The sequence below is a fragment of the Amaranthus tricolor genome, chromosome 10 (assembly GCF_026212465.1).
Source record: "Amaranthus tricolor cultivar Red isolate AtriRed21 chromosome 10, ASM2621246v1, whole genome shotgun sequence".
NCBI classification, from domain to species: domain Eukaryota; kingdom Viridiplantae; phylum Streptophyta; class Magnoliopsida; order Caryophyllales; family Amaranthaceae; genus Amaranthus; species Amaranthus tricolor.
The window spans coordinates 8,064,763-8,092,029 of record NC_080056.1 but is presented as its reverse complement, the minus strand read 5'-3'; the positions used below and the strand labels follow the sequence as shown (position 1 = coordinate 8,092,029).

At 34.8% G+C, this 27,267-nt stretch overlaps 1 protein-coding gene across 5 annotated transcripts; it reads right to left on the bottom strand.

Annotated features, from left to right (window-relative positions):
- Nucleotides 1–491: 491 nt before the first annotated feature.
- Nucleotides 492–27,267, bottom strand: LOC130825202 (uncharacterized). Of its 5 annotated transcripts, none has more exons than XM_057690315.1 (24): nucleotides 26,904–27,267; nucleotides 22,605–22,685; nucleotides 22,420–22,516; nucleotides 22,255–22,339; nucleotides 22,113–22,162; nucleotides 20,804–20,919; nucleotides 18,393–18,455; nucleotides 16,526–16,625; nucleotides 16,323–16,400; nucleotides 15,306–15,370; nucleotides 15,072–15,140; nucleotides 14,908–14,985; nucleotides 14,738–14,833; nucleotides 12,906–12,976; nucleotides 9,248–9,325; nucleotides 8,861–8,954; nucleotides 6,784–6,882; nucleotides 3,729–3,934; nucleotides 3,533–3,647; nucleotides 2,237–2,368; nucleotides 2,049–2,156; nucleotides 1,872–1,975; nucleotides 1,697–1,795; nucleotides 492–1,590 (listed from the first exon to the last, which is right to left on the bottom strand). In XM_057690315.1, exons 1-24 carry the CDS (start codon nucleotides 27,018–27,020, stop codon nucleotides 1,065–1,067), a joined length of 2,727 nt encoding a protein of 908 aa, XP_057546298.1. In that variant the 5' UTR covers nucleotides 27,021–27,267; the 3' UTR covers nucleotides 492–1,064. The 5 variants fall into 5 exon arrangements, with proteins under 5 accessions (XP_057546298.1, XP_057546297.1, XP_057546299.1 ...); XM_057690314.1 differs by having other exon boundaries at nucleotides 22,420–22,519; nucleotides 26,904–27,266; XM_057690316.1 differs by having other exon boundaries at nucleotides 20,840–20,919; nucleotides 22,420–22,519; nucleotides 26,904–27,266.

The following is a 27,267-nucleotide window of genomic DNA, read 5'->3' as shown; positions in this document are numbered from 1 at the left end:
TAAATACAGAACAAAATACACAATATGAACAATACAAATTTGTAAGAACAAAAACGAAAAACGACATTTATAAAATGATTTCCGATCAATATAACAAAAAAAAACCTAATTCGTCAAACAGTACTGAAACTCTGATAACTCATCTTGACTTAGAGATTGAAGAATGAAAAGAGACCGACTCATACATGAATTTGTGCTAGATCTTTTATCTAATGCAATTTCAACCTGAATAGTGAAAGATGCATAGAAACCCTATATTAATTTTGGTCTCCAATTCGGCTTTCGGTCTTGAAATTAAAATAGAGTCCAAATCTTACAAATTTGGCATTCGACTTTCAATCAAAACCCAATCCAAATTTAAAATTAAAAAAAAAAAAAAGCCAAACCATATTTATTATTTTGTTTGGACTGTTTCAATTTGCGGTTTTTATTCCCTTGCCTCTAGGAAATCTCAAGCCTACCCCAGAATAAAAAAAGCAAAAACAAAACAATTTAAGCAAGGTTGGCCTTGATGAAAGGCTTAGTATTCTAGGAATAATGTACAAATTTATAGAGCAAATAGAACAATGTCCAGAATCAAAGCAAATAGAACAAATACCCCTAGATTACAGAGATCACACCAAAATTGCAACACTAATAAGCAAACCTATGTGATTGGCAATGGCAGGACAGTGGAAGATACAAGAGATTACTAAAAACCAAAAAATTGGACTGAAATGAGTTTTACAGAACCCTCTTTTTCTATACTCACGGTGACGGAATATCAATGCAAAAGTATTAGGTAACTTGTAGACGCTCAAAACACATACCAGAAGGCGAAAGCTTGAGAAAATAATGCATTGTGATTTGGAGGTCTTCGATGTAGCGCTGTACAAATCACCCCATCAATATATTCGTTTGTACATGAGCCAACAGATTCACTTAAGTCGCTTTAATATATCCACTCTTCCTGTAGGGGTGTGATTCTCGTTTATGATTAAGGATAAAATAGCTATTCAGCTAGCAATAAATAGAGCAACTTTAATGAGGTAGTATCACCAGAAATCGAGCATCCCATCATAATATTAAGATCCATTTACTGCCATCTCCGATGAGGTATTTGCTGGTACATGTGGATGCTCTTCCCCTTTTAACTGTCCATTTTCTTGACGTTTCTGTAATGTATCAGAATTGTTTTGAGGTACAATATTCTGTTCACTTCTGTTCTCATCATCTGAACTGTTCTGAACAATGTGATCTCTAGCTAAGTCGGCTTCGTTATCTTGCTGGTGATTACAGTTAGTCGTTTTTGTACTTGCGCTGTGGGAAGAATTATGCACTATACTTGCAGCGTCTTTGTTTGGAAGAACAGCTTGGCTAATTGTTGAACATGGGGCAGCAAAAATGTTTTCTTTTAGTTTAGAGTTTTTGTCAAGCCGCTGCTTCTTGATTAATCCTGGCTCCTCCTCAGCAGCTACCTTCCTTTTTACACTTGAAAGCTCTAGAGTACTTACATCCCCATCAGAAGCACCTGTCTGTCTTCTAGGTGGAGGTTTGCAATCTTCATCATCCTCATCATCATCGTAATCTACTACTCCAGGGGGTTTGGAGCTACAAGAAAAAACACACACAGCTATCATATGAACAAAATTATAATTACAGAAGACAGAAAAAGGTACCCAATAAATCCAGCATCCCAACTGCAAAAGCAAGTTACCTTAACGTTGTGCTAGGAGCAGAACCATTAGATGAAACAGGATGAACTTGTGCCCTTTGATTGTGCAACATTGAAGCTGATGCTGTGTCTTCCTCGTCACTGTCATTAAAGCGCGGATTTAGAATGAAAAGCCAAGTACCACTTCTGAGATAAAGGACAGAGCTATAACAGATACCTGTCATCATTGAAGTAGTCCTCCTTTTCTTTCTCCATCACACGCTCTTCAACTCGTTTCTTCAAATCTGTAACAACAGATTTTGTTCCAACAGTCTCCAGGTACTGTAAACTCTCAAATCAGATAATTGCATCTCAGAAGATAGAACAATAACTCAACAAATATCTAATGGAATACCTGTGCATATCTCACTTTCAAAGAATGAATAGAAGCCAAATTTTCAAACTTGCTTAGCTGACTCCAAAAAGACACCACCAAATATTTAAACAGATTCATGTTTGCTTCCTGCAGAAGGCCATAATTCAAAAAAAAGGGGAAAACAAAGACTACAGAACCAAAATAGAAGGAACAGCTGCAACAAAAACCTTGTGAATGTACTCAAAGAGCTCCAAAACAGCAGAATTGAGCAAGTTGTATCGTATACCATTAGCGACAAAGGCATCCACAATGGGTTTGAGAAGGTTTTGCGTTATAATATAATTATTAATATTTTCATCCTGCAAGGTAGCAAATTGTTCAATCAAATTCCAGTGTATCAAAGAACCTATTCATAGGCTTTTGCATTACAATGGACTACATCAAAATCACACTTAACTGCCTCGATTCATATATATCAATTCATTATCTTTCAGATTCAAGTTCTTGCGTCTGGAAGGGTAAAGAATAGAGCTATATACATCAGACACCTTTATCCCATCAAAGAAGGGGCTTTATAGAGCCCTGGAATAATGTAGAAATTCATTTAGTAATCAAAAGGCATAATTGTTTGAGTTATCAGACCCAAAGGATGAGATTGTTCTTTTCTATATCTGCAAACTGAATTACTAAACGGTGCCAACGGAAAGCAAATATCTTAGAAAAAAAAAATCCTCATTTCCCAACCTGCCAACCCTGCCATAGATAACCTTAGTACCCTCGACTAAATAAATAAATAAATAAAAAGAACAAAGTCCAGCAGCACAAGAGGTTATTTGCACGGGTACACATAAACTCGGTTTGAGATATGGCTTGAAGGCATGGTTCATCAGCTGTAAGTCTGGTATCCAAAAAAGTCTCCAAGGATGGGTGTTCTGGAGAGCAGTAAAGAGGTCAGTAGCCTCCAATCACTGAGGAATGCACAACTGAGACGTTAACGATGAGTATAACTTGGAGACAGGTGTTATGAGGCATTATGAGATTCAGATTCCAGGCCTCTCCACCAAACCCTCGAAAAGACAAACCATGCTTACGCAGAAACCCAACAAGCCCATGAAAAAATTGATCCCTCAACTTATTTCTTACTCAGAACTTTAATGTGTGGTCCAAACCTTGATGGAGATTGACAATTCAGGCGTATTGAATCACATCTAATGGCTGACATTGCAACTTAACAAGTAACTGGAGCCACTTATAAAGAGGTATGCAATCAAAGCATTAAAAACTTTGTAGTCTTTGTCAAACAACGGAGAAAACGACTTTAAAACTAAAATTCATTAGACAGCTTGCAAAAAACTTATCCTAACTAAAGAAGCTGGACCTCAGGTGCTTCAACTAGACAAAAAACATGTGCATGAATAAATCAAAAAGAATACACTCAAAAATGATGTACAGAACAGGGACCAACAGTGCCCGCACAACTCACAGCATATTAACCCTCATACTTGAGCATATTGTTGACTTACATTGCGAGCAACAACCGTGCGGAAAAATCTCACAGCAGCAGCTACTAGATACTTCTCTCTTCTCCTTGTCAAATACAGAACTTTGTCCATTGAGTTATTAAGAAGGAAATTACACCTGCACAAAAAGAGACACGTCAAAAATATGATACCAGGGTAAATCAAAGGATGATTAGAAAAAAGTCAAATTAAAATTTACTTTATCCGGTGTGGATGGTGCACAACACAAAAACACAATAACTCGCAGATGCTTAATAAAATCTCTGGCTTTGTGTAGCTGGGTTTAACAAAATTTTCCATAGGAGCTGTAGCTATCCACTTGCCCACCCCGGAACATGAAGATGTTATGACATCAATCAGCTGCCCAAAATGCCTTTCATAGAAAATCTCGATGATAGAATCTCTCTGCAATACAAGATAGACAACAGGACAAGTGGTGTTTTGTGACATGTACAACATCACATTATGAAATGAGACGAGAAACATGAAAAAGAAATTAAGTCTTACAAGAAAATTTGAGGGACAAAGTATTTTCGCAAAATTCAGCACTAACATTCTAAATAAAAATCAACAATCACTATGTCACACCTGCACATGCAAATTCAACCTGGTCGCAGACTCCATTTGTGTATAAAAAAGAAAATATTTATCACAATTAACAAATGATTATACTAATAAATTGAGCAGCTTCCTTAAGAGTCAGATTATATTATGAAAACAAACAAGACAAGACAACATCAACAATTCCACAGAAAAATTCAATAATCTAACTGGGTATATTATAACATCAAGACATAATCCCATGATAAGTTACAGAAAAATTAGAACTGAACCAACAGAAAAAGTTTAACAGCAAAGAACTAACAGATTAGAGTTTATTACCGGACTTCTCAGATTAGTACTTTATAACCCCAGGGTCCCCAAATCATTCCCCGTATATATACATTCACACCCTCCCACAAGCCAACAACTAGAGCCAAAGTAATCAAAATGCATCTAAAACGGGGAAGGGGGAAAATTGCTTTTTTCCAAAGAGACATTTAATGGTGAGTGATACGAACTTCTTGGACGGACAAAACATGCAATACATCGTTAGTTGATAAGTATGGCATGTAAAACCAAGGATACCACTAAGTCAATTAATTTTCAATAAAATTAAACCACATGAATTGATTTGTTGCTAGAAAATTCAATTAATGAAAGCTCAACAAAATGCTTGTATGACTAGGACCTTTAGCCACTGTAGGGATGGTCATGGGTCGGGTCTAGTCAGACACAAACCCAAACCGATTAATTTTTCATAGATCCTAGTGCTTGATTGTAAACCAAAGTTTGTGACTTTTACGTTACTTCTGTTTTTTCCTTCATAACTTTTACAGCTTTCTTTAAACCAACTTTCCATAATCAACTTATCACTAACTTCTACAAGTTAGCATCATTTAATAAGTTGGTTTTAACAAGCGCGCCTAAGGTGTGCCTAGGCGTGAGGCGCACCAAGGCTACCAGAAAAACACCTCAGAGACTCAAGGCGTAGCGCTGTACAACTGGCCAGAGAGAAACGCGTGCCTCGTGCGCCTCGTGTATGTTACCTTCGCTTGATTTACTGGAATACCTTAAAAAAAACTATTTATTTGAATTTAAAAGAGGAAAAAGCCCCTTTATTTGAACAATGATTTCATTAACTTCTGCTACATCTTCATACCCTTTACGGTCCGCTTGGTTAATGGTATTAAATGGTGGTAATGGGAATGATTTATAGTATAAAATTTCATTAAAAGTTCCATATCATTCCCATGGTAATGAAATTTTGATCACAAAAAAGTTTTTTTGTTTACAAATTCCATTAGCACCTAATACTACCTTTCCCGATGGTAATGCATTGGAATGAATTTTATGAAGAAAATGAGATGATTAAAGTTTGACAAGTATGACCATTAAGGTAACCAAGAGATTTTCAACCAAAATTACACTAATTTTTCATTCCCATTACTACTGTTTATTACCACCAAACGGGCCGTTAGATCCTTCAAGAGAACATAATCAAACTTTATGTGCTAAGGTAGTGTATATGTAACTTGTGTATTATAATAATATCAATTTCATTTAGTTTTTAACTGTTACATATGTTTTAAAATTGACTTTGGAGTGTTTTAGCTAAATTGTGCGCCTCGCATATGAAAAGCCCGCTCCTTCGCCTTGCGCCTCGAAAAAAAAGATCTTTTGCGCCTCGTTGCGCCTCTTAAAACTAACTTTAATAAAGACTATCAATAAATTTGCTTCTTGCAATAATATATTATTCTTCGCAATAAATGAAGAATAAACTCATTATTAATAGGATAAGAAAGAATAACTGCCCAACAGTTTACAAATACAACGATCCAAATTCATCAAGCAAGCAAATACAGAGAATGGGTACCAAGAGTAAATGAAGAATTATGGGCAGAATTAAAACCAATGTAAAAATTAACAATAAACAAACATAGATGCAATTATAAAAATAGAGAAAAACCAAAACAAAATACAAAATCTAGAGTAAAAAATAGAGAAAGTCAACAGTAGAGTGAGTGAAGAATATGAAGTTGCAATTGAGGACGTGGACTGAGCAAAGAATAGGAAAAATGGAGATAGGAGGCCTTTAGAGTTTAGGGTTTTGAGAGAACTGAGAAGATGAAAGAGGGATTAGAGACATATGAAAGAAACCGACATGAGTAACTCTTTAGAAAGAAATCACTAAATTTTAACATTGGGCTTTAGAGCACAAAACAAAAGGCGAGCTTTAGGGTTTTAAAGGAAATAGTAACTCTAATTTTACGAGTCTAGGTCCAGGTGGGTCTCGGGTCTAAGCCTATAGGTCAAATCCGGTTCTAGGTTGGTATGTCTAGACCCGGACCCAGACTCGGACCCGTTTTCCATTTTTAGATCCACACCCGACCTGAACCCATGAGATCTCAAAAAATAAGACTCGGACCCTAAAAATAGGGGCCGCCAAAGGCGGATCCAATAGGGGCCTAGACCCATGAGCATCCCTACCTCTAGGTATAATCAAGCAATCATTTAGGATGACCATCCATAAAACAAAAACAAGATTAAATTGGTCAATGTAGAGGTAGCGAGAATGCTTATGGATTACTAAGTTGATATATATATAAAAAATTATCATCTAAGAAAAGTAATCAATTAAATTGTAATGTCTTATAGAGATGCAAGTAGAACTAAATAAATCATGGTAATGAATTCATAAGAAACACACGAACCTGTGAACCCGGCAATGTGTATGAATCTAACAAAGTGCGGAGGACTTCAAGAAACTGGCAATGCATATCATCCCCAAAATCGGTAAGCATACCTTGGACCTGAACAGAATTTTACAAAATTTGTACTTCTAAGTCACTTTGCTCAATTAGAATAATGAACCATCTATACTTTTTAATCTTGCTTTTAACATACTCCTCTATCCCACTCAATTTGATAAATTTAGATTGAAAAGCTCTCAAATCAAAATTACAATGTAGCAAATTGAGTAGGACAAAGTAGATGTTGACGATCAGGGAAAAAATAAACAAAATCAAAGAATAACCAACATATCCCATAAACTAGTAAAATGAATTGAGGACAGAGTTAGGTCAAGTAATGGCTTTGGGTTTGACAAAATCAGCCTTGAACCATATTCAAAATCTGCAATATTGCATAATCGGAGCATTGAACCAAAAAAACTTTGATATTATTCCCTTGTCATCAATTGGGGGTTACACAGCTACTCATAGCAATTAATAACACCAGTAATGACATTGCAAAAACTAAAAACACGACCAAAAAAATAAAATAAAATAAAATAAATTCACCACAAAAAGTAGGCATCAAAATTTATAGATTGAAAATTGAATTGGCATAAACATCTTTAACCTTTGAGATTCTATCTTCATGAGTTAAAATTTTGAACTAGTCATGAGTTGAAAGTTTTTGATATCCAACGAGACTCATGAGTTAAACTTTGTATTTTTGCACCATGGCCAAGACTCCATATATTTTTTCAAACAAATTTGGAAACTTCTCGGGCCGCTTTGAATGACAACTTAAAGATTCAAATAATAGCTCAGTAAGCGCAAAAATAAAGTAATGGTCATTATTGCGGTTAAGTAACGATGATGTGGTAACTGGCTTGATGTCGTTATCATAACATCAAACATCGGTTAAAAGATTTAAATATAAAAGGTATGATATGAGTAAACATAATATAATGTAAATGTCACAATCTGCACAAACAAAAATTTTAGTCACCAATGGATGAGGAATGACATGAAGAATTGGGATTTGCATGAGCATATGCCAATAGGTAAAACTGAACGGAGGAGAACGTATGAAAAAGATCATTGGAATTGACGTTCTTGGTGGTGAATCAATATTAGACAACGTCGAGTAAGGTATGATATTTATCAAAGATGATCTCACATTGATTTATTTTGGTCAACCCCATATTGTTGTGTATAAGACTTTGGCTTATTGAACATTAAGAAAAACATGAAGCCATACATCAGCAATAATGCTTTATATTTGCGTCTAATGTTGGATTTAGTATTTACAAATAAGTCCTGCACTAACATAGATATCCCTAATAGTTGAATACCATTACAACAAAGCGACACTTAAGAAGAATGAATCACTCTTGAATAGGTATCCATTGATTCTCTCCAAATAAGTTGTACGGATAGTAGGTTTAATGAATTGCTTCATGAGCGAAGTCCCATGTTCAAGTCCAGGTTGGTCCAGCTGCGCTAGGTAAAAGAATAAGAATTGAAGAAGTGTCTGCCTCCATGCATATTCCACTTAGTTTGGCTGGATATAGCTAACCATATACATGCACATATGCCTTCCCAAACCCTCTGAGCCCCTCAAAAAAGTTTCACTAGTCACTCACAAAGTCGTTTCAAGTCAAAAACTATGAAAAGCTTTTCTCAACTAAAGCATCCTTGAAACCGTATACTTTTCAGTTTCTAGGCTAGAATATCAAACAAAAGCTTTTCCACAATAAACAATTTGGTATAGACAATGCTTTGTCTAACATCTTTCTACGAAGACGTATATCCTAATGATCAAGGAAAAACAATAACAAATGTCACCCAAACAAGATGGTGAGTAAGCCTTTATATCACCTATTGAAATGAAACAAATCATTTATGATTTCAGTATTCAGAGTTACACCTTCCTAGACGCACTGAGCATAATAAGTTCATAGTTATAATCCAAATATATGATAAAAAGGGAACTTGGTTTAGTAAAAAAAGAGGTTAAATGACTTAAGACATAAAAAATGCCTTGAACTAAACTGTATACCAGAAGACCAAGAAGAGGAGTTCCTTCAGGTCGAACAACATAACCACGCAAAAGATTTGGATCCTGATTCAAAAGAAATACAAGGATATCTGTCCTGTATCCATCAAACAACATGCAATTATTAATTGTTGACAGTAAAAACAGATAAGCATATAATTAAACATTTTTAAATTTTCTCAAGGCACCTTGTAAGAAATGACAGAAAAAATTAAAGCCAGCCTGACCACAAACGTTGTACTATAAAATACATACGGGAAATATTTAGCATAGCCACTATTTTAAAGTTCAGTTTTTTTATCGATACTTCAACTAGTTATCCATGCCAAAAGCTCTCTAGTCATGGTCCATTCAAAAGCAACAAGCAAGAAAAATACAAATATTCTTTACCCGGTCAAGACAAGTCGTTTGTCTTCACTCTGCAAAATGTCACTGATGATATCAAAAAGGCCTTCATTTACAAGATCCCTACAAAAAAGTTACGGAAAAGAAAACATACATCAAGTACTTTCCTAAAATGGCACTCCATCTGCATACAAAGTTTTACAATAAACGAAATCATTTTAGAGCAGTCATGGGGTGGGTTGATTTATCTTGGTTTTCAAAAAGTCAAAGCGGCATCTAGTACATAAATGGTAAGAGGATCCTAAAAGAGAGCTGGACAATATATATAAATGTCAATTACTAATTTTGTATAAACAGGATCATGCAAGTGAGCTAGACAGCAAAAACATTAAAAGACACATTTGATTTCATGTGCATGAGATGCTGCATTTATCAGTCATGATTTGTAACACAAACAGTTTATTTTAAATAAGCTACATCGCATCTAAACTGGGCATGACAAATAGTGTTAAACACAAGGACAATAAAGTAAAGTTGCTGTTGGGTTTCACTTTGAAAAGTAACTAAAGCTGATGTCCACTACACAATGATTAAGAAGTTTAGAAAGAATAAATCTAGAGAGTAACTAAAGCTGATGTCAAAATTAGAGAGATTTAGAATAATAAATCTGCGATCCAAGTGAGTAAGTCGGTTTAGTTTCTTTGTTTATTTACTGTGTTCTTACAGAGAGCAATACTACTTTCTTATCCTTCATCAATAAAGCCAGCAAGGAGGAAGATTCAGTTAATTACCTACAAAAGGCACGACAAAGGAAAAAAATAATAATAAGAAATCTACTTGACAGCTGTTATGTCATAACTGAATTCTGTTAGGATAATCTTTAGCTGTAAAGTTTGTTAAGTTAGTTAAGAGTCATTTTGTATTGTTAGGGGTAGCTTGGTTTTTAGGCCAGATCTATAAATACTCATAATATAACAGATTGAAGGGGGATTGTGGAGAAATAGAATTCTGTCCTAATATTATCTTCTGTTTCCTTATGTAGAATTGTCTCGATTAACAGCAAGAAGAGGTGGTATATCACAACTGGTATCACAACCATTGATCTGATGGTGAATCCCACCAATGAGCAACGCTTTGATCGGATAGAACAAGAATTGGAGAGAATGAAAGGATTATTTTCTGCGCAAGTTCACTCTGAAGTGGTTACTTTAGAAGAACGATTTAACAAGAAGCATGATAGTAACGAAAGATCCTTGGCAAACACGGAGAAGGCACTGGCCATGTTGCTAGAGGGGCAAAATTACTAGAAAAAGTTTAACTGTCAACACTCGATCTTGAAGAAAGACAAAGTTCCAGTCATCATTTGAATACACAAGAAATTCATCAAGAATGGAGAAACAGAGGGCGATTTGAAACCCATTCTTCAGGGGATTCATTTATAATTGCAATTCAAATTATTGAGGTTCTGGTTGGTTGAACTTCATGTTCCATTGGAGTCAGTTTGCGTCAAAGTCAAGAATTCAGAGTCTAAGTCAATTAACAAACTTGTAGGATCAACCGATCAAGTCGGGAGGTTTGATTAAGAACAGGCTTGTGGTAGTGGATTTGAGTGTACTTGCTTAAGTCAAACAATGGGTTTGGTTGATAGATATAGTCAAATAAAAGAAATATGAGCAATAGAGCACATACATAACAATTAACAGATAACACGTTGCAAAAGGATTGAACAATTAGTTTTGATTATGTATATAATAAGTTGATCACCACTTGACGACGGGCTTAAAGCGATTCACTTATGAATTATCATCAAATTCGAGTCCAATTAGATGTAGTTACAAGTTGTGTCATTAAGTTCAAGATTGATGAATTACTAACAATTAGTTAAAATCAAAATAGAGTTGGTCAAAATATTGTTGCGATTTCATTTTTTTTTCCTACTAAATTTTACATCGAGTTCGATTTTCATTCGAGTTGGTTATTCAATGGATCAATTTAACTCCAAGTTGATACATAGTAGGACCCATAATAACTTAGATACAAGTTTCAACCATAAGTCCAAATTAGATCCATTTTGATTAACTTTGGACATAATTCAAGTTACAATTACTATGATTTAAATCGGTTTCAATTATCAGAACACTAAATCTTTTGGGTTCATATATTCTTTATAAGAACATCATTTTGGGTCAAATAGCTCGCTTTGAATTACGTTTTCGGTTAACTATTGGGTTACAACTTACAATTAGTTAGATTGAGAGTTAGAATTTGAGTCTGAGTTAAAGTGCAAAAACAAGACAGCATCACATGACCGCATTGTAAAGGTTTACGAAAAATCAAACCAACATTTCGCATGTTGTAAAGGTGTACAAAATCACATTTTGTTCGAGAGATATCTCATGCTTTCGGCTGATATTTCGCATCAAGACACCCGCACTAGACACTACTCTCGTTACCACATCACTGTGTCCGTTACAAAGGTCGCAACCATTACCACATTTTGGCACTACAGGTGACGTCTATTTGGCACAACTTTGATCTACATGGAAAATAGATTAATTTGTTTGTATGAGCATAATTCCAAAAGGACCTACAACCAGATTTTACAAACACAAAAGTGAAAAGATGTGGGGAAGTCAGAGAGGTAAGTTATGACCTAATAGGCATTGTTCAAGGCAGGACAAATGCAAAGGGGAAGATAAGGAAGCTTTGGGTAATGCGAGTGTTTGGTGAGATAAGGTCTAAGCTCTTTTGACCCTTCATTTTACTTAAAATATTTGTTTCAGTCTTCAAGATCGTCAAAACTCATATGTCGAAAATTGGTCATGACACTTGGGCACTTCATTTGAGACAGAAGTCATTGAAATATTTTCCATATTATATAGCAAAGCCCAATACTGGAACACCTAGCCATGTCTGAAATGGATCCGAGAGTCCTAGCAACATCTTACACATTAGCCAAAGGGCGGAATAAGGCTCTAAATTTAAGGTGATGAAGATGTGAGCGACAAGACTTCCGTCAATTCACCAGGTAACAAGACATGGGACCAATATGGAAAAACTACCCCAAAAATTGAGATTTTTACACTTGGAAATTACTACGGAAAGACAACAACACTCCATAACCCCAATGCCATTAGTGGCTCCCACCTAGGCTAAGGTTTGGGGGGTCGAATGTACGTAATCTTAGCCTTGTTATACCTAGTTAGTGATAACAAAGAGGTTAAATCTGATTAACCCTTGATAGCAAACATCAACAACAACTTTAAGTAAATAAGAAGTGTACATGATTTAATGAGCTATTTTACTATAGCCCATTATAATCCAAAAACAAAGAACTATAAATTTTTGGCCCCGTAGAAATCAGGGAAGACAACCCAAACTTTATATTCCTCTAGCCAATTTAACCTTCATTGTTTTGAGAGTGATGACATTTATAATGTTTCACCTAACATTAACCGACTACTTAGCAAAGGTGACTAAATTTTAAAGAAAGCACACAAACATATACACCATTAGGTAACAAAACTATCAGGACCAGGAGAGGACATGTTACACACACATGGAACACTTAACAAAATACCCTATTCAAAGACACTAGCTATCAACCTAACAAATCAAACACAACCAAATCACACAGAACTACAGAGTGAATCTAACAACCAAGAATATTGCCAGAACAATACAAAAAGTAAAAGATACGTACCTAAAAAGCCGAAGCTGCTGAACAATCTGTAAACTCTTGCTTAAAGTGCAGAATTCATTCAAAAAATAAACCTGCACCATTGAATATGATCAAAAGGCAAGAAGGATAACCATACTCTGCAATGTTAATTGCAGAGAGATAGGACACTAGCAGCAGCTTTTATGTTACCACAAAAGATATAAAGTAATAGTGATGAAAGAAATCACAATGCCTAAATATCAAGTTTTTTAATTGATTTTAAGCTTGATGCAACTACTCTATAAGAAAAATATTAGAGCTGGTAACTCAATTTCTATTGATGGCAGTACAATAGAGAGGAAAACTACAGCAATTGCAAACATTTAGTGTTTCACTGTTTTTATTATCAATAATATGCTTGTAAAGGTAGTGGTTATGAAGACAACCACCTTGCAACGTGCAAGGGAACCTACCCACCCGGGGTTTAATGTATGGGTAGTAGGTTTTAGTTTCTGAAAATTTTGTGAATCAAAATCACAAGTATAAATTTAGTCCATAGCAAAATGCATAACCATACCAGATACCATAAAAAGGTGAGCCAAACAGCCCCCTTTATAAGTGAATAAACTCCAGCCCATGATAGTAAATTGGGAGTTCGATAAAAAGAAAAGGCTTTAATCAGAATTCAGAAACAAGGTATGCAAAAATGTGGTTCTACCTTAAATAATTATCCCATCAATAGTAATTGTCAAAGCGCATCGCTATAATAAAACACGCCATACTCAAAAGAATACACCCTCCCTCGCCTTTATTTTTCTCAAATTGCTTGCGGTTTTCTTTTTTCATTTTTCTTTCCTTTCATTCTCATTTTTGTGTCATTTTATGTTAGTTCCTTTAAATCTCAGAAGATGTGGTCCCAACTTGCAAAACAATCAGTGTAATATCAAAGGAGCTTCTCAAAAAGATAATTAGGGCTAAATCAAGGGGATAAATTACTTAGCTTAGAAAAGCCCGCCTAGGTACGCCTAAGGCAAGGGCCTTGGATGGGGTGATTGATTGGGCGTCTTGGATTGAGGGCCTTTATAGAGCTAGGAAAGCGCCTTTTAGCGCTTAAAGGAAAGCACCTTAGAGAGCTCTCTGGTCTTAGCATCTAAAGATTACTTGATACGAATACCAATCACGTAAAATTTCTCTTCTTTGTTTCTCTTATCTTCTTTTTTGTTTTTAATTCCCTTATTTTCTGGAATTTTTTTTACTGGATTATGAGTCGTCTCAAACCAAAAGCAAGTGCCTTCGTCCCGTGCCTAGAGCCTAGGCTCTGCGAACCCTTAGCGTCTTAGACCGCCCCGTGCCTTTTAAACTAAGGGACAGAAGAGTGCATAGCTTTTTTGCCTCCAAAGTAGTCTAAATACAAGAACATATTCAGCAACTACACACACAAATACTTAACCACAGAGTACAAAACCAACTCATATAATCAGAATGTTGCACTGTTTCATGTTGCAAAACGGAAATAGGCAAAGACGTCCTTCACTTGGGTGTCATGGAAACATAATCACACAGTTACACCAGCTCAATCATATTTTTAATCAAAGATGTGACATCTATAAGCTGAAGACGCATATAACCAACTACATTCTCTGCCAATTGCTAATAAATTTAGAAATTTATTTAGAAATCAAAGGGTATATATTTTTATTGCATAGCCTGCCATCCTAAGTATATACAATACCGATTCATGATTGAAAAGAAAATCAAACCATATTTTGAAATTGACTAAGAATAAATAAATTTATACTGCAGGGAGGGTGTTTACAAGGGGCAAATATATACACAGAAATATTTGCATAAATTTGAAGCGTCTAACAAAATACCAAATTTTTCTTGGACTCTACTGAGGTGCTGGGTGATCTCAACCTCGAGAACAGTTCCTGGATGAAAGTACTGTCTTCCTTCAACAACGAAACTACCTACAAGCCAGAATTTCAACCTTAGGCAAAGTCAAAAACTACTAATTTTGGACAAAAGTGGGCGTTTAACTTACAACACCATTATTTGTATGCACTATAGAATTCAGACTTGCGACAGTTGTGTCATCCAATACTCTCGGCAAAACCATGTCCTAACAGAATTTTACCAAACTACAATTACAACAGTTTTGGAGAAATTGAAAGCACACAAGCAACCAAAAATAATTGAAAAGCAAACCTTCAAGTAACTGATTCTATATGTTTGATGTATCTTTGACAAGACCATGGGATCTTTAATAGGTATGGCCTAAGAAAACAAGCACATAAATATCAGAATCAACCATCAAATCGTTCAAACTTCAAAGTTCAAATTGACAAAATGCATTCAAGAAATCTAATATAAATGTTTGTAACCTCACACACCTTCATCAAATTTAAAAGAGGAAAAAAAACTTAAGATGGTTCAACTAACCTCCTTAAAAAATACGTGCTCCTTCAAAAAATCACGGTGTAGAACATGAGAGACATCAGGATCATCTATGAAAGCCCAAAAAAATATTTTTCAAGGATCAGTCTATCTCTGATTGAACATGGAGGCTCTTGTCTAGCATATATGATAGTTTTCTTGCTATAGAGACGGAATAAAAATTTTGTACAGCATGGTTGTCCATGTAGTTATCTCTTTCTTTTTCAAAAAATTATAATTTACAATGAGGGGCTATATAATCAACTGGTACACAAAGAAAAAGGAAACATACACCAAAGGTCAAAGTAGAGTGCATCACTAGAATTCAAGATATTTAGTGAAGCACAATCAAAAACCATTAAAAAAAATCTAATAACAAGATCTACATTAGCAAAGGGAACTAAAATGGCAAACCAGCAAAGATAAATTTAGACAAACAGAGAGAGACAATACTTAAACGAAGAAAGGTACGATATAATCCTGGAGACTTGAACAGAGATGCAGAACCAGCAGGAATGTCTTGTGTTGGACAAACAATGTGATATATCAGATATACACCAAGTGAGTGCCATTGTCATCTATTGCAAAAAAAAAAAAGGCGGAGATGAAACAAAACCATATCCTCAAATCTCAAACTGGTTTCCCATCAGTATGCAAAGGAGAATATTAATCAGGCAATCAGATAGAAATAAAAGGTCCCTACAGAAGTAAGCACTGAATCACAAGCAAAAGCAGGACAGAATTTTTAGCGCGACAGCTCCAGTAAAGTATTAAAACAAAACAAAACCAATGTTATATCTAACATGTTAAGCACTTTCAGAAACTAAAAACAAAATTCCAAATGTTGGAAGTAATCCCCCTAACATTTAATGATTGAACTTTGATGCCATGAAAGCACAAATACAAACAACTGACAGCAGGATGAGCTTTCAATGAGACAAGTGCCTCTTTGCTCAATTTAAGGCCCCAAAGAAGGATGGTCAGCCATTCACGCAATGGAATCACAGTGCTCAGAAAACCTACACTCAAGACATCCAATGACATCCATGATGAACTCATCTCCGAACACCTTTTCAAAAATCTGTGGATTATTGAGCATTACTGCATACAGAGAGCACACAATTACAAAATAAAAGCATGCAATGTAACTGAACAATAAAAAAATGTAAGGTAGAAAATAAAGAAATGAAGAACCTCTTTAATTCTTAGAGCTACAGAATACTTACAGATCCCTTTCACGATTTTATAAATAATATGAAGGCTGTCAAGATTTTCAAGGTCCTCAGAAATCCTAAACAGATTCATCAGCTTCCTGAAAAACTCTTGCTGTAATAAACCACAAGGATGGAGCTTAAGAAACCAAATGGTAGAACAGGAAAACAAAATACACCACAGGAATAGCGCTACGTGAAATCAACATTGAATGCAAAAAACTGGGCCACATTCAATCTTTGATGCATAAGACTACGATCGCTTTACATTATCCAGTCAAAACACCTTAAGCTTGAAAATGCTTTCAATATTCATTTATAGAATATTTCTTCTATTCAAAGTATACAACTATACAAGGTTCTCAAGTAACTTTTGATGACAAAACAGCTCATCACACAAGAAATCCTAAAGGTTGAATTTTAGATCCAGGTAAAAAAGCAGATAGATAAACATGTTGCCATGGGTCGATGCTGCCATATGAGCAGTCTAGCCTATTCCCAATTCAAAGATCAAACTTGTCATCTTTGGCAGTTAGCATTTATTTGTTAAAAGTTAACTATTTACTTTATTTGTTCCTTTTTTGTTGTTCATATTATCCTTTCCAATACATTTCTTTATTCCAACTTCTAATTATTTTTATATTTTAGATTTATGAAAATTAATTATTCCCGATTTACCTCCTAACTCCCAAGTCCTACCCCATATAACCCAGTATTCTGTTGGACTGACACGATGACTAACATTTGCGTTCAAAGAGGATTTGAGACTGCAGAAGCTGTAAGTGTTCTGGAGATGTGATCGATGTCAGTTCCAATATTACTATCCTAATCAGACGCCTTTTGCAATGATTACAGAAATGTTAAACGAAATGAAATTCGATTCAAAATGAGAAACATTAATCAAGTGTTTCAAGAACACATGACACGAATTTTCATCCAATAGAAGCTAAGATAGAAATGTATCATGCTCCTGTCCAAATACATTTATTAAAAGTAGGTAATATAAAAACAGCACTAATCATAAATCAAAAGTCCTTATCTCAAATGTAGAACATAATAGAACCATAACAAAAAGGACGTATTGATGCAAGTGAGAAACAGAAAACGTTAATTTAGTGTTTTGATTTGTGTTTCCATACCATTTCGGTATGAACAGTTCGAAGGTATAGTTTTGCGTTTCACGCATTAATAGATTAGAGTTTGAACAAAAAGGAAATTTTGAGGTTAGATGAGATTAGAATGCGAAGACAGGCACATAAAGAGGAGCTTGACAAGATAAAACATTCTGGTTAGTTCAATATTGCAGTAAATGTTCAATAAGAATTTGAACAAATCATTATTAGACTTACTACACAGGCCAGACAAATGGTTTTAAAGATGAAACAATCTGGTATACTTTTACATTGTGTTCTATTCATCTGTTTACTTTTATCTCATGTTCTCTCACCAAGATTCGTCATAGTGTATACTTCCATAATAAAAACTCTTTATAATTTTAATTTGCATCAGTGAAGATATTAATGATAAATATAGTTCACTGGTAGCGCATATCTAGGAAATGTTGTAACTATTCAAGGATGGTGGAAGTTTACATGTTTACTAGGAGTAGAATAATCAGAATCTCACCACATACTTTTACCAAGACATCAGTAAGCAACACCAACTAAAGAGGCTAATTTCAAATTATACTCCATGATAGAGAAAAATGACATTTTATAAGCGACTAAAATTTCTATCTACACATGGAAATACAAGGGAAAACGTGAAAATCCAAATATAAATAAAAAACTAATTTTAAAAAACATCAACCCAACAGTGTAGAAATAAACATGTAAAATGAAAAAGAGTAGTGAAATGAACCTGGAGGAGATTCCAAACTTACATCATGCAATATAAGTTCTGACACTCGCATTTGATCTGTTACACCACTCTCTAACACGATCTGCTAATAATAATTTTTAAAAAAGCAAGTCAGTAATACAGAATCGCATAGCAGAAAATGAGGAAAAATAAGATAAGGGTACAAGTGACCGTTCTATATGATTCATTTCTGTCACTCTCACCATTTTTTCAAACACACTAAACCCAGTATCCCCACCATCACTTCAATTCCCAAAAACACAAAAGTCAGCATAAAAAGATAGCAAGAGATTCAACAGGATCAATCTAGCTCATAACTCCATTCTAAGTGAGCACAGGACATTATAATTAAAATTTAATATCAAACAGCATAACCTGCATTCATTCAACCAGCCTAGGCACTAGATGCCAAGCAACCTTCATCTCACTCTGACAGTCCAAATTCATTTCAAATATTGTGCAAGAGTTTTTTAATAGAGAAATGACATGCCATATCAAGATGTAAGAATCTTTCTCTAAGGCCTTGGAAATTATACAAGTGCTTTATTTTGCAGAGATCATATATTGATGCACTTATCAAACAAACCAAGGGCTACTCTATCAGGGAACATGCACTTATCAAATAAACCACCCATGACAAGCTCCATAGACGTCCAAAGAGGAAGTTTATGATCCCGAAGTACATGACAAGTTTTCCAATTATTGAGAGGAGGTGCTAAGAAGGCGGTACTTTTCCTTCGAAACAATCCAATACAACTACCACCATAAGCAGAGGTCAAGGAAGGCCCAAATATCAAATCATGTAATCAACTCTAGCAAAAGGAAGACTACTGTCAAGAGGCCAAAAATATACCTGCAAAAATAATGGACCAAGTAGGATTATCTTAAAACCAAAAATTACAGATCCACTTCTGAGTTTTAGCCATGTCTAACAATTTACTATGCTTCTAGCTAGCCTTCTGCCAACTAGCGCATATTGTTTAATTATCAGTAGTTTTAATTTCTGTATACAATCTAATTGTCCAAACTTTTCACAAACCCTCACCCCCTAAAAAAAATTAAACTTAATCTCCTCACAACTAGTGGCAATGCACGACAGAGACCAACAATAGAACATCACATGTAGTCCCTGACTAAGTAATTCTGGATGTCATCAACCTTTCCTACATGAGTGCAAGCTCTCAAGTGAAATACAAAATTTCTTTTGTCCGAATTCTAAAATGACTATACATAGTGATAGTCCATTATCTCGAATGAGGTCGCAGCTACGGTTGAATAACTTTCATGGTCAATGCACATGGTATTGCCATAGTCTCAAGCCATCGCGGAAAGCTCAAAACCTTTACAATGCGGTTGTGATGCAGTGATGCAGTGATGCAGACAATACATTGCACAATGAAAGAAATAACTATGCTGTTGCTAACATAGAAAAAAATCGCAGATGTCGTCACGATTGCAGTAATGGTCATGATGACATGGATAATCGCGGTGTTGCGATGTTACATCAAAGCCATTGAAGTGTAAACACATATGGATATGATATGCGAGACTGACTTGACAAGATGAAGGACATCCTTGGTGTAAAATATAGGATGTGAGTGATGAAACCATGCATCTGTCAATCAAAGGACAAAACTGCAAAACAAAGATTTGAGAAACTGGGATTTTGTTCAAAAAGGCTGAATAAAAAATGTAATTCTTATAACTGACGAGTGGTGAATAGTTTTTCAAATGCCATGCAATGAAATACTAGTTCTCATGGAATAAAAACTCGCATGGCCGTATGTAACCTGTTTAAGAGTTGCAGCAACGTTTAATCCCATTATATAACAGCACATGAGTTTTCACCACGTTTACCATTACGTAATGTATAATGCTTGATATTTCACCGTTATAACGTAATTTTCGAGAAGAGGTAATAGAAAAAAATTTTCTAACATCTTGAAAAAGCTCTTATAACATCTCCCCATCAAAATTTCATTTAATATCCTTTGACGTAATTATTAAAGATCACTTAAATTATAGTTATTCATAATTTTAATCATTAAACAATATTATTAACCAATAAGTTTATTAATTATCCACTAAAAGTACCTTATATAGTGCAATCATAATAGCTATGGGCATATTATTGAAGAATAATAATAGTTCAACAACAAAAATGCAATTACAAGTACAAAACTCCCCATATGTGATTTATTTTCAAAATTCACACTACATCAGTTCTGATTCGTGTTATTACTATGTTATAACCGTTTTTCGCGACACTGCGACCGCGTTTTTTTCCATGTTAGTTCTAGCTTGCAAAAGAATCTAAAAAAAATGGAACTTCATTGATTACATAATTAACACATGCGTTTACACCAAAGAAAAGGATGCAAAATTGCAAATAAAAGATCTAGTACTACAGGCAATTTAAGAGCAAAGTATTACAAGAACATAAATATGGAAAGAAGCCACAAAAATGACCTTCAATATTAAAGGAAGTGTAGATAGCTCTACATGTGGCAGCTCCCGCAACTCGCTATTCACACTATGGAATGTATCATCTGGAATTCACAGAAAAAAAAATTATCAGAATACTATAAAAGAGTGTCAAGAAAATTGAAAAACGCCATAAAACATCCACAATCTACTAGTTGATACTCATATGGATACAAACTATGCAAAGTCTTGCACTACAAATTATCTCACAGCACAATGTCAAGATTATTTAAAGCAAAGTGCTCCCAAATGAAAGCCTATCATATTAATTTTTAGTATCGCACATTATTAACGAGCTTCAAGGAATGACTAGTTAACTATGCAATGGATATCATCCATAGTTAACAATTTGAAGAGTGAAAACAATAGTGCAAAAATAAAAAATGCAATAACGGTCGGGATTGTTGTAACGAACACGGTAATACGGTATTGAGGTGATGCGATTATCATACCACCAAATATAGGCCTAAACCATGAAATATCGCTTGAAACGAACACGGTAATACAGTAAGACCGGTTTTTTAACATCTTTACAATGCTCAAAGCTCGTAAGCAGATCTAAAAGACATATCTGGCGCCATGACAATCTCAAACTCTATTAGATGCAAGCTGGTAAGCACAGTAAATGTGTTTTAGAGTTGAGACAGTTATACAGCTCAAGATTTCCATGTGATAATAAATCTCAGACCTCAAGTGATTACCACTCTAAAATCAACAAAAGATGCACACAGAAAAAATCAGATAAATGCAACTCATGTTTGAAACAAAAACATTAAAAAGAACAGTGAAGCCCAAGGCAGCTGGTAAGCCATTTTATTGTGAATGGAGAAAGGATGGGGAAAATGTGAAAATAGTAGTATTAATGGCAGAAATCTAAAGATAATCACAAACTTTTGAGAGGCTTGCATTGTCCAAATCCCTCTCAATACAGCTATGTTTTGATGATATTTCTTCTCTTATTCCCTCCTTATATATTGGCTCATATGGATAGCCCTTTTTACGAAATTTAATTCAACAAAATATCATCTTTCTAGGAAATTAGGATTGATGCTGACATCATCAATCCTTATTTGCAGCACTGTCAATAATTTTGTTAGACTTCTTTATGTTATAAGTAATGTGACAACATTTCACCTTGAAATGAAGTCTATCATCTATACATATCAAATCTTGATTAATTCAAAATTTTACTACATGCTTGCTTTAGTTTCTATAAGTACTTCAAAACCATTTGTATACATCTGAAAAAAAGACTTACGGTTAAGATTACTAAAATGTAGATTCCTCTGCACATTACAAATATGGTCCCTGCATAATACAAACAAACATATAAGGGCTGGAGCCAAGCACTGCAATTAAAATTTTGAAAGAAACTTTAGTATACAAGAAGTTTTCATTACCATATATAAGAACAACCAGCAGGTTCCTGGAAGCTCAAAGCTAATTCAGTGGAATATTCAGAATCTCTCCAGGATATAATTGTATCTAAAACAGCACAAGGTTAATAAGCTGAGAGAATAAATTAGAACTAAATACATATTAGACCAATATGCCTGTGATAATACCTTCTTGTTTTTGATAGATGTCATCTAGGGTGATTCGGTGCAACAACAAGGTTTCATTATCCTCCTCATCAATGACAAACAGACCAAGCTCTTCTGACTTCTGCATGCAATACTTATGTTAACTGATATAGATACACAATTCCCTTAGATTTCAGGAATGTCAATAAATAGAGAATATGGCAAACCTCCACATAATCAACAGTAACATGTCCAGTTCCCAGATCTTCCCACTTGCCATCCTCGTTTAGACGATAGACTTTGACTCGCTGAAGGGACAAACATTGATAATTCGAAATTAACACTCCAAGACATTGTAAAAAGGATATAAAAATCACAAAGAACCAATCCAAAACTAATGCACACAACTGATGAAGAACCAAAAAAATATAAAATTATGATTATTTGATGATTTGACATTTTGTCGGCACTGATCGAGGCACAACCCATCACAAGGCACGAAAGTGCGTAACACAAATATAAGGTCGCATTGAATACATTCTAAGGTTTTCCTTAAAAAAAGAGAACCAACATTTTCGCGTTGTAAAATGCACAAAAGGCGTTTTGGGCTGCTTTCGCATGTGTTACGATAACCACATCATTCTCATCGCCAAATCATCGTATTCGTACCGAGACCATGATTGTTAATGCATTTTTGCATTACGCGAATGTATTCAAAGGCACGACCAACGCGAATTATGACATTATTTAATAGGTGAATTTGACGAATGGCTTTTCCTCAATTTTCTAGTTGGTTTTTTAGCCAAACGGATATGGTTTTTAGTTGAATTTTTGGTTGGCTTTTGGTTTTTTTTTTTTTTTTGGTTTTTAAGTTGGTCAAAACAACCTAAAAAAAGTTTGGTAAATGGCTTTCAAGCAAACTAAAAAGCTGGCTTTTAAGTCAAAATAAAAAAACTACTAATGTATCTTTTTTATTGGCTTTTTGACCCATTTTTCTTTATTAAACTACCTACTTTTTTTTTTTACCAAGTATCTCTATAACAGAAGACATAGACATATGCCTTAATGCCTAACAAAAGGATGCAATGCTACTAGTTGGTCAAACAAGCAAGTTGAACCAACCAATAGGTAACAAACAATTTTCAAATATCCTTAAAACCATACTGCAGCTCCACACAACAATATCGCCTAGTATTAGGGGTGGAACCACCTTAAAAGTTTAGGGTCATTGGACCCATAATACTCATAATTTTGAAAATTTCCCTTAATAAATTCAAGACATTTATATATATGGCCGTTAGACTCCACTAAATTATTATAATTGCATTTTGACCACCAAACATATTTTCTAGATTAGCCAATACCTAATTCGATGGCAAAGCAACCTTGTCAGATTAGGGTCATTTGGCCCACTTAAAACTCAAAATTATGAAAAATTCCTCTAATACATTTAAGAAATGTTCATAACTTTTATGGATGTTACCGTTCAACCCCACTAAATTTTTACAATTCCCTTTTGACGAACAAAAAAATTTACTAGATCATCCGCCACCATCTAGTCGGGGTACTTCAACCTATACTCGACAAAATTGTCTAGTGTCATGATAGTTAATTGGTATTGTAACCATAGGCGAATCCATATAGCAACCTAGGGTGGCAGTGCTACACTAGAAACCCTTAAAAAAAGTTCTATCTTCTCACTACCACCCTTAAAATTATGTTTGGTTGTCTACTTCTCTCCCCGTTCACAACTGTTGCAAGAAAGTCCTTCTCTCCCTTCATAAGAAATTGCTCACTCTTTGATTGAGGTCTTCTTCAACTGTGGTCGTTAATAAATTCGACATGTTGATGTATATCTCTAAAGCATCTTGATTTTCAACCTAAGATAGTAATCATTGATGGCTTGGTGCAGTGTGTTAGTTTTTTTCTAAAACTCTCATTCTTGCCTTCTTTTGAGATGAATAATATTACAGGAAATTAGCAATAAGTGTTGTAATTAAGATAAAAATGAAAGCTTTTGGTAACCTATTTTTTGTAATTGCAATTAAATAGCATTTTAATGTTTGTTAATTTATTGAAGTTTTAGTTGCTAATAGTGATAGATCCTTCACAACATTTCACCTACGTAAGAAAATTTTCCCTTTCAAATTTTGGGTTTTTTATTCTCATAGATCTTGTGGATTCGGAAATATATCCTTAAAGCAACATCATAAACTTCCTTGAATGTCTTACTCTTTAATTTGATGTGCTCTAATTTGATACATACTATCATACTAATATAGAAGTATTACTGTAAGAATGTAGTTTACAATCAAGGTCAATTTTTCTATCAAATTGGGATGAAAATAACTAGGTTCTATTGTAATAATGTAATTTTCATCTAAAATATTGTGTTACTTTGTTCAATTTCTACCTACTTCAACTTGTGCATTGTATTTTAATTATCGTGCATTGTTTAATTGGTATTATTGGAAATTATTTTCCATTTTCAATTTTAATTTTCAATTATAATTATATGTTATTGTTTAATTGAGAGACTCTTTGTTTTAATTAGAGACTAGAGTTTAACTAAATGCATTCAAATTACATATTTCTATTTTAGAAATCAAAATCATTAAGAAAAAACAAGAGAGTATTGCTAGTTTATGCAAAACATGTGAATAATTAGGTTAATTAGGGCAAGTTGAACCTTTTGAGTCTTTTACTTATTTTTTGGGTTGCCACCATTTGAGGTGTAAATGGCGTATAACTAGCGTTGTCCTTGGAACTAATATTGTAATATTATGCTAATACATGTCTGTTAAAGCAAGTGCCAATAATCTTAGTGATGACGTTTACTTTAAACATATAGTCGAACATGCTTTGTCTTGTACTTTAGAGAGGGTCGATAAAGATGTGTCGAATATGGGTGGTTTAAGGTTTGGAACGGTTGATGAGAGTTGTTTGATCAAAGCAACAAGAAGAGAGGCTGACTGTGTAAGGCTCGACCAACCACTCGGTCGAGCAAAGAGTGGCTCGACCGGTCGAGCGGGGGTGGCTCGGTCGAGCAATGTGTGCAGAACAAGTCAGTAGCTTCTCTGGAAGCTCGCTCGACCGAGCGAGGTAGTGGCTCGGGTCGAGCGGAAGTTCAGAGGGCTACATTGGATTCTGATTTCGTCAGAATGTTTGTGTAGTCATTGAATAGGTGCATTACTTGCTGGTTTAATGTAATGTTTATTGTGATGTTTATTACTATGGTTAATTGTCATAGTTAATTAGGATGTTAATTGTGGTTTATGGTGATTTATGAGGGAATACTAAGGGTGATGAATGCCTTGCCTATAAATAGGATTCATCACCCATAGTAACATACACCACAAACACACATATAGTTGAGAGGGCTATTGCATTGTTAGAAACTTGAGAGTGTTCTTACTTTGCTTTAGTATTTGTGATTTTGAGAGATTGTTCTCAAGATAAGGGAGTTTATTATACTTGTAATTGTTGAATTCATTATAATAAACTACATTTGAGGGGGAGGTATTCAAGATACCTCATAAACACTTGTGTTCTCATTTTGCATTATATTTTTTCATTTGTTTTTCTTTGTTGAACCTCTTTGAGGCTTGCGCTTTCAATGTCAGGTGTGGAATAATGAAAATTCTTTGATTCGTTATAAATTTTACAAACAAATTATATCGAAATTTCTATAATATTTCCTTAATATTTCTTTTATCTGTTGGTGCTATCCGTGATTTCAGATTTTGGATCCTCAACTGATTATAACATTTATAATTACAATTCTTCCACACAATCACCGGTCAACAATCATAGTAGCTAAGTAAACCACAATAGTACTTGTGTTTTAGAAGCGCATTCCTCCTTAAGTCTAGTCGCAGCGCAATACTGGAGGCTCTTCAAAGGCGCGCCTTTTTGCACCTAATGCGCCACGTGATTGCCAAATGTGACTTTTGATAAATAACATGCTTTTGCCTAATGTTACTAAAATAGCCCTAATTCCTAGTTGTTTATTGAAAGGAAAGCAAAAGTACATCCCCTTTCTTGCCCTAGCGCAAAAATATGGAGCGAGAAACAAAAGAGAAAAAATAACGTTGGAGTGTCACCATCTTCACTAATCGACGTATGATTCTGATTTAGATTTTAAGTGTTAATTTAAGTGTGATGTTTTCTTTCTTTACCTTTGTCTTTGTTTTCGTTTTTATTTCTTTTGCATACACAAGACAATGTTATCGACTTATTGAGTTACCATAGATTTTATGTGCAAAAGTAGTAACAAAAATCCCAAAGCCTTAAAAGTACCCCTACTTCACGAAAATACTAAAAACTACACCAAAAGCTAATGCCAAACACGCCAAAATTGCTTAATTAAGAAAGGAACTGAATATCACCAACACAGGGACAAAAAAAAAGGTAGTATTAATCAGTCATTGAAGCGCAACAACACTCTTTTAAGTTAATTGAAGCGATTCAAGCTAGTGCAATGAAAGACGAATCAAAGAAAAAACAAAGCGCCGTTAAATTCATGCCTGATGTTCTCTGGAACGACCGGAAGCAGCTAATCCCAACTCTCTTTCCCTATCTCTGTCTCTATCCCTCATGCGCCGTCGTTCAATGCAATTTTTGAGATCAAGTGTAGCATCCATTAAACCCTAGATCTGTGAGCTCGAGCTACGGATTTAAAGGAGAGAGAAATTGCGATAAAAAGGAGTAAAATCAGGCAGAATTTGGGTATTGCAGAGGTGAGTGGCAGGGAAAATTCTATTGAAGGTTTAGCGATAGGCCCGCAATGGCGGATAAGAGGGATTTTTGTGGTGCCGCGAAAGAAGAAAGTTGACTCAGTTAAAGGAAGGAGAGACGAGAACAAGAGGAGAGGGTAAATTGTCGCAGAAC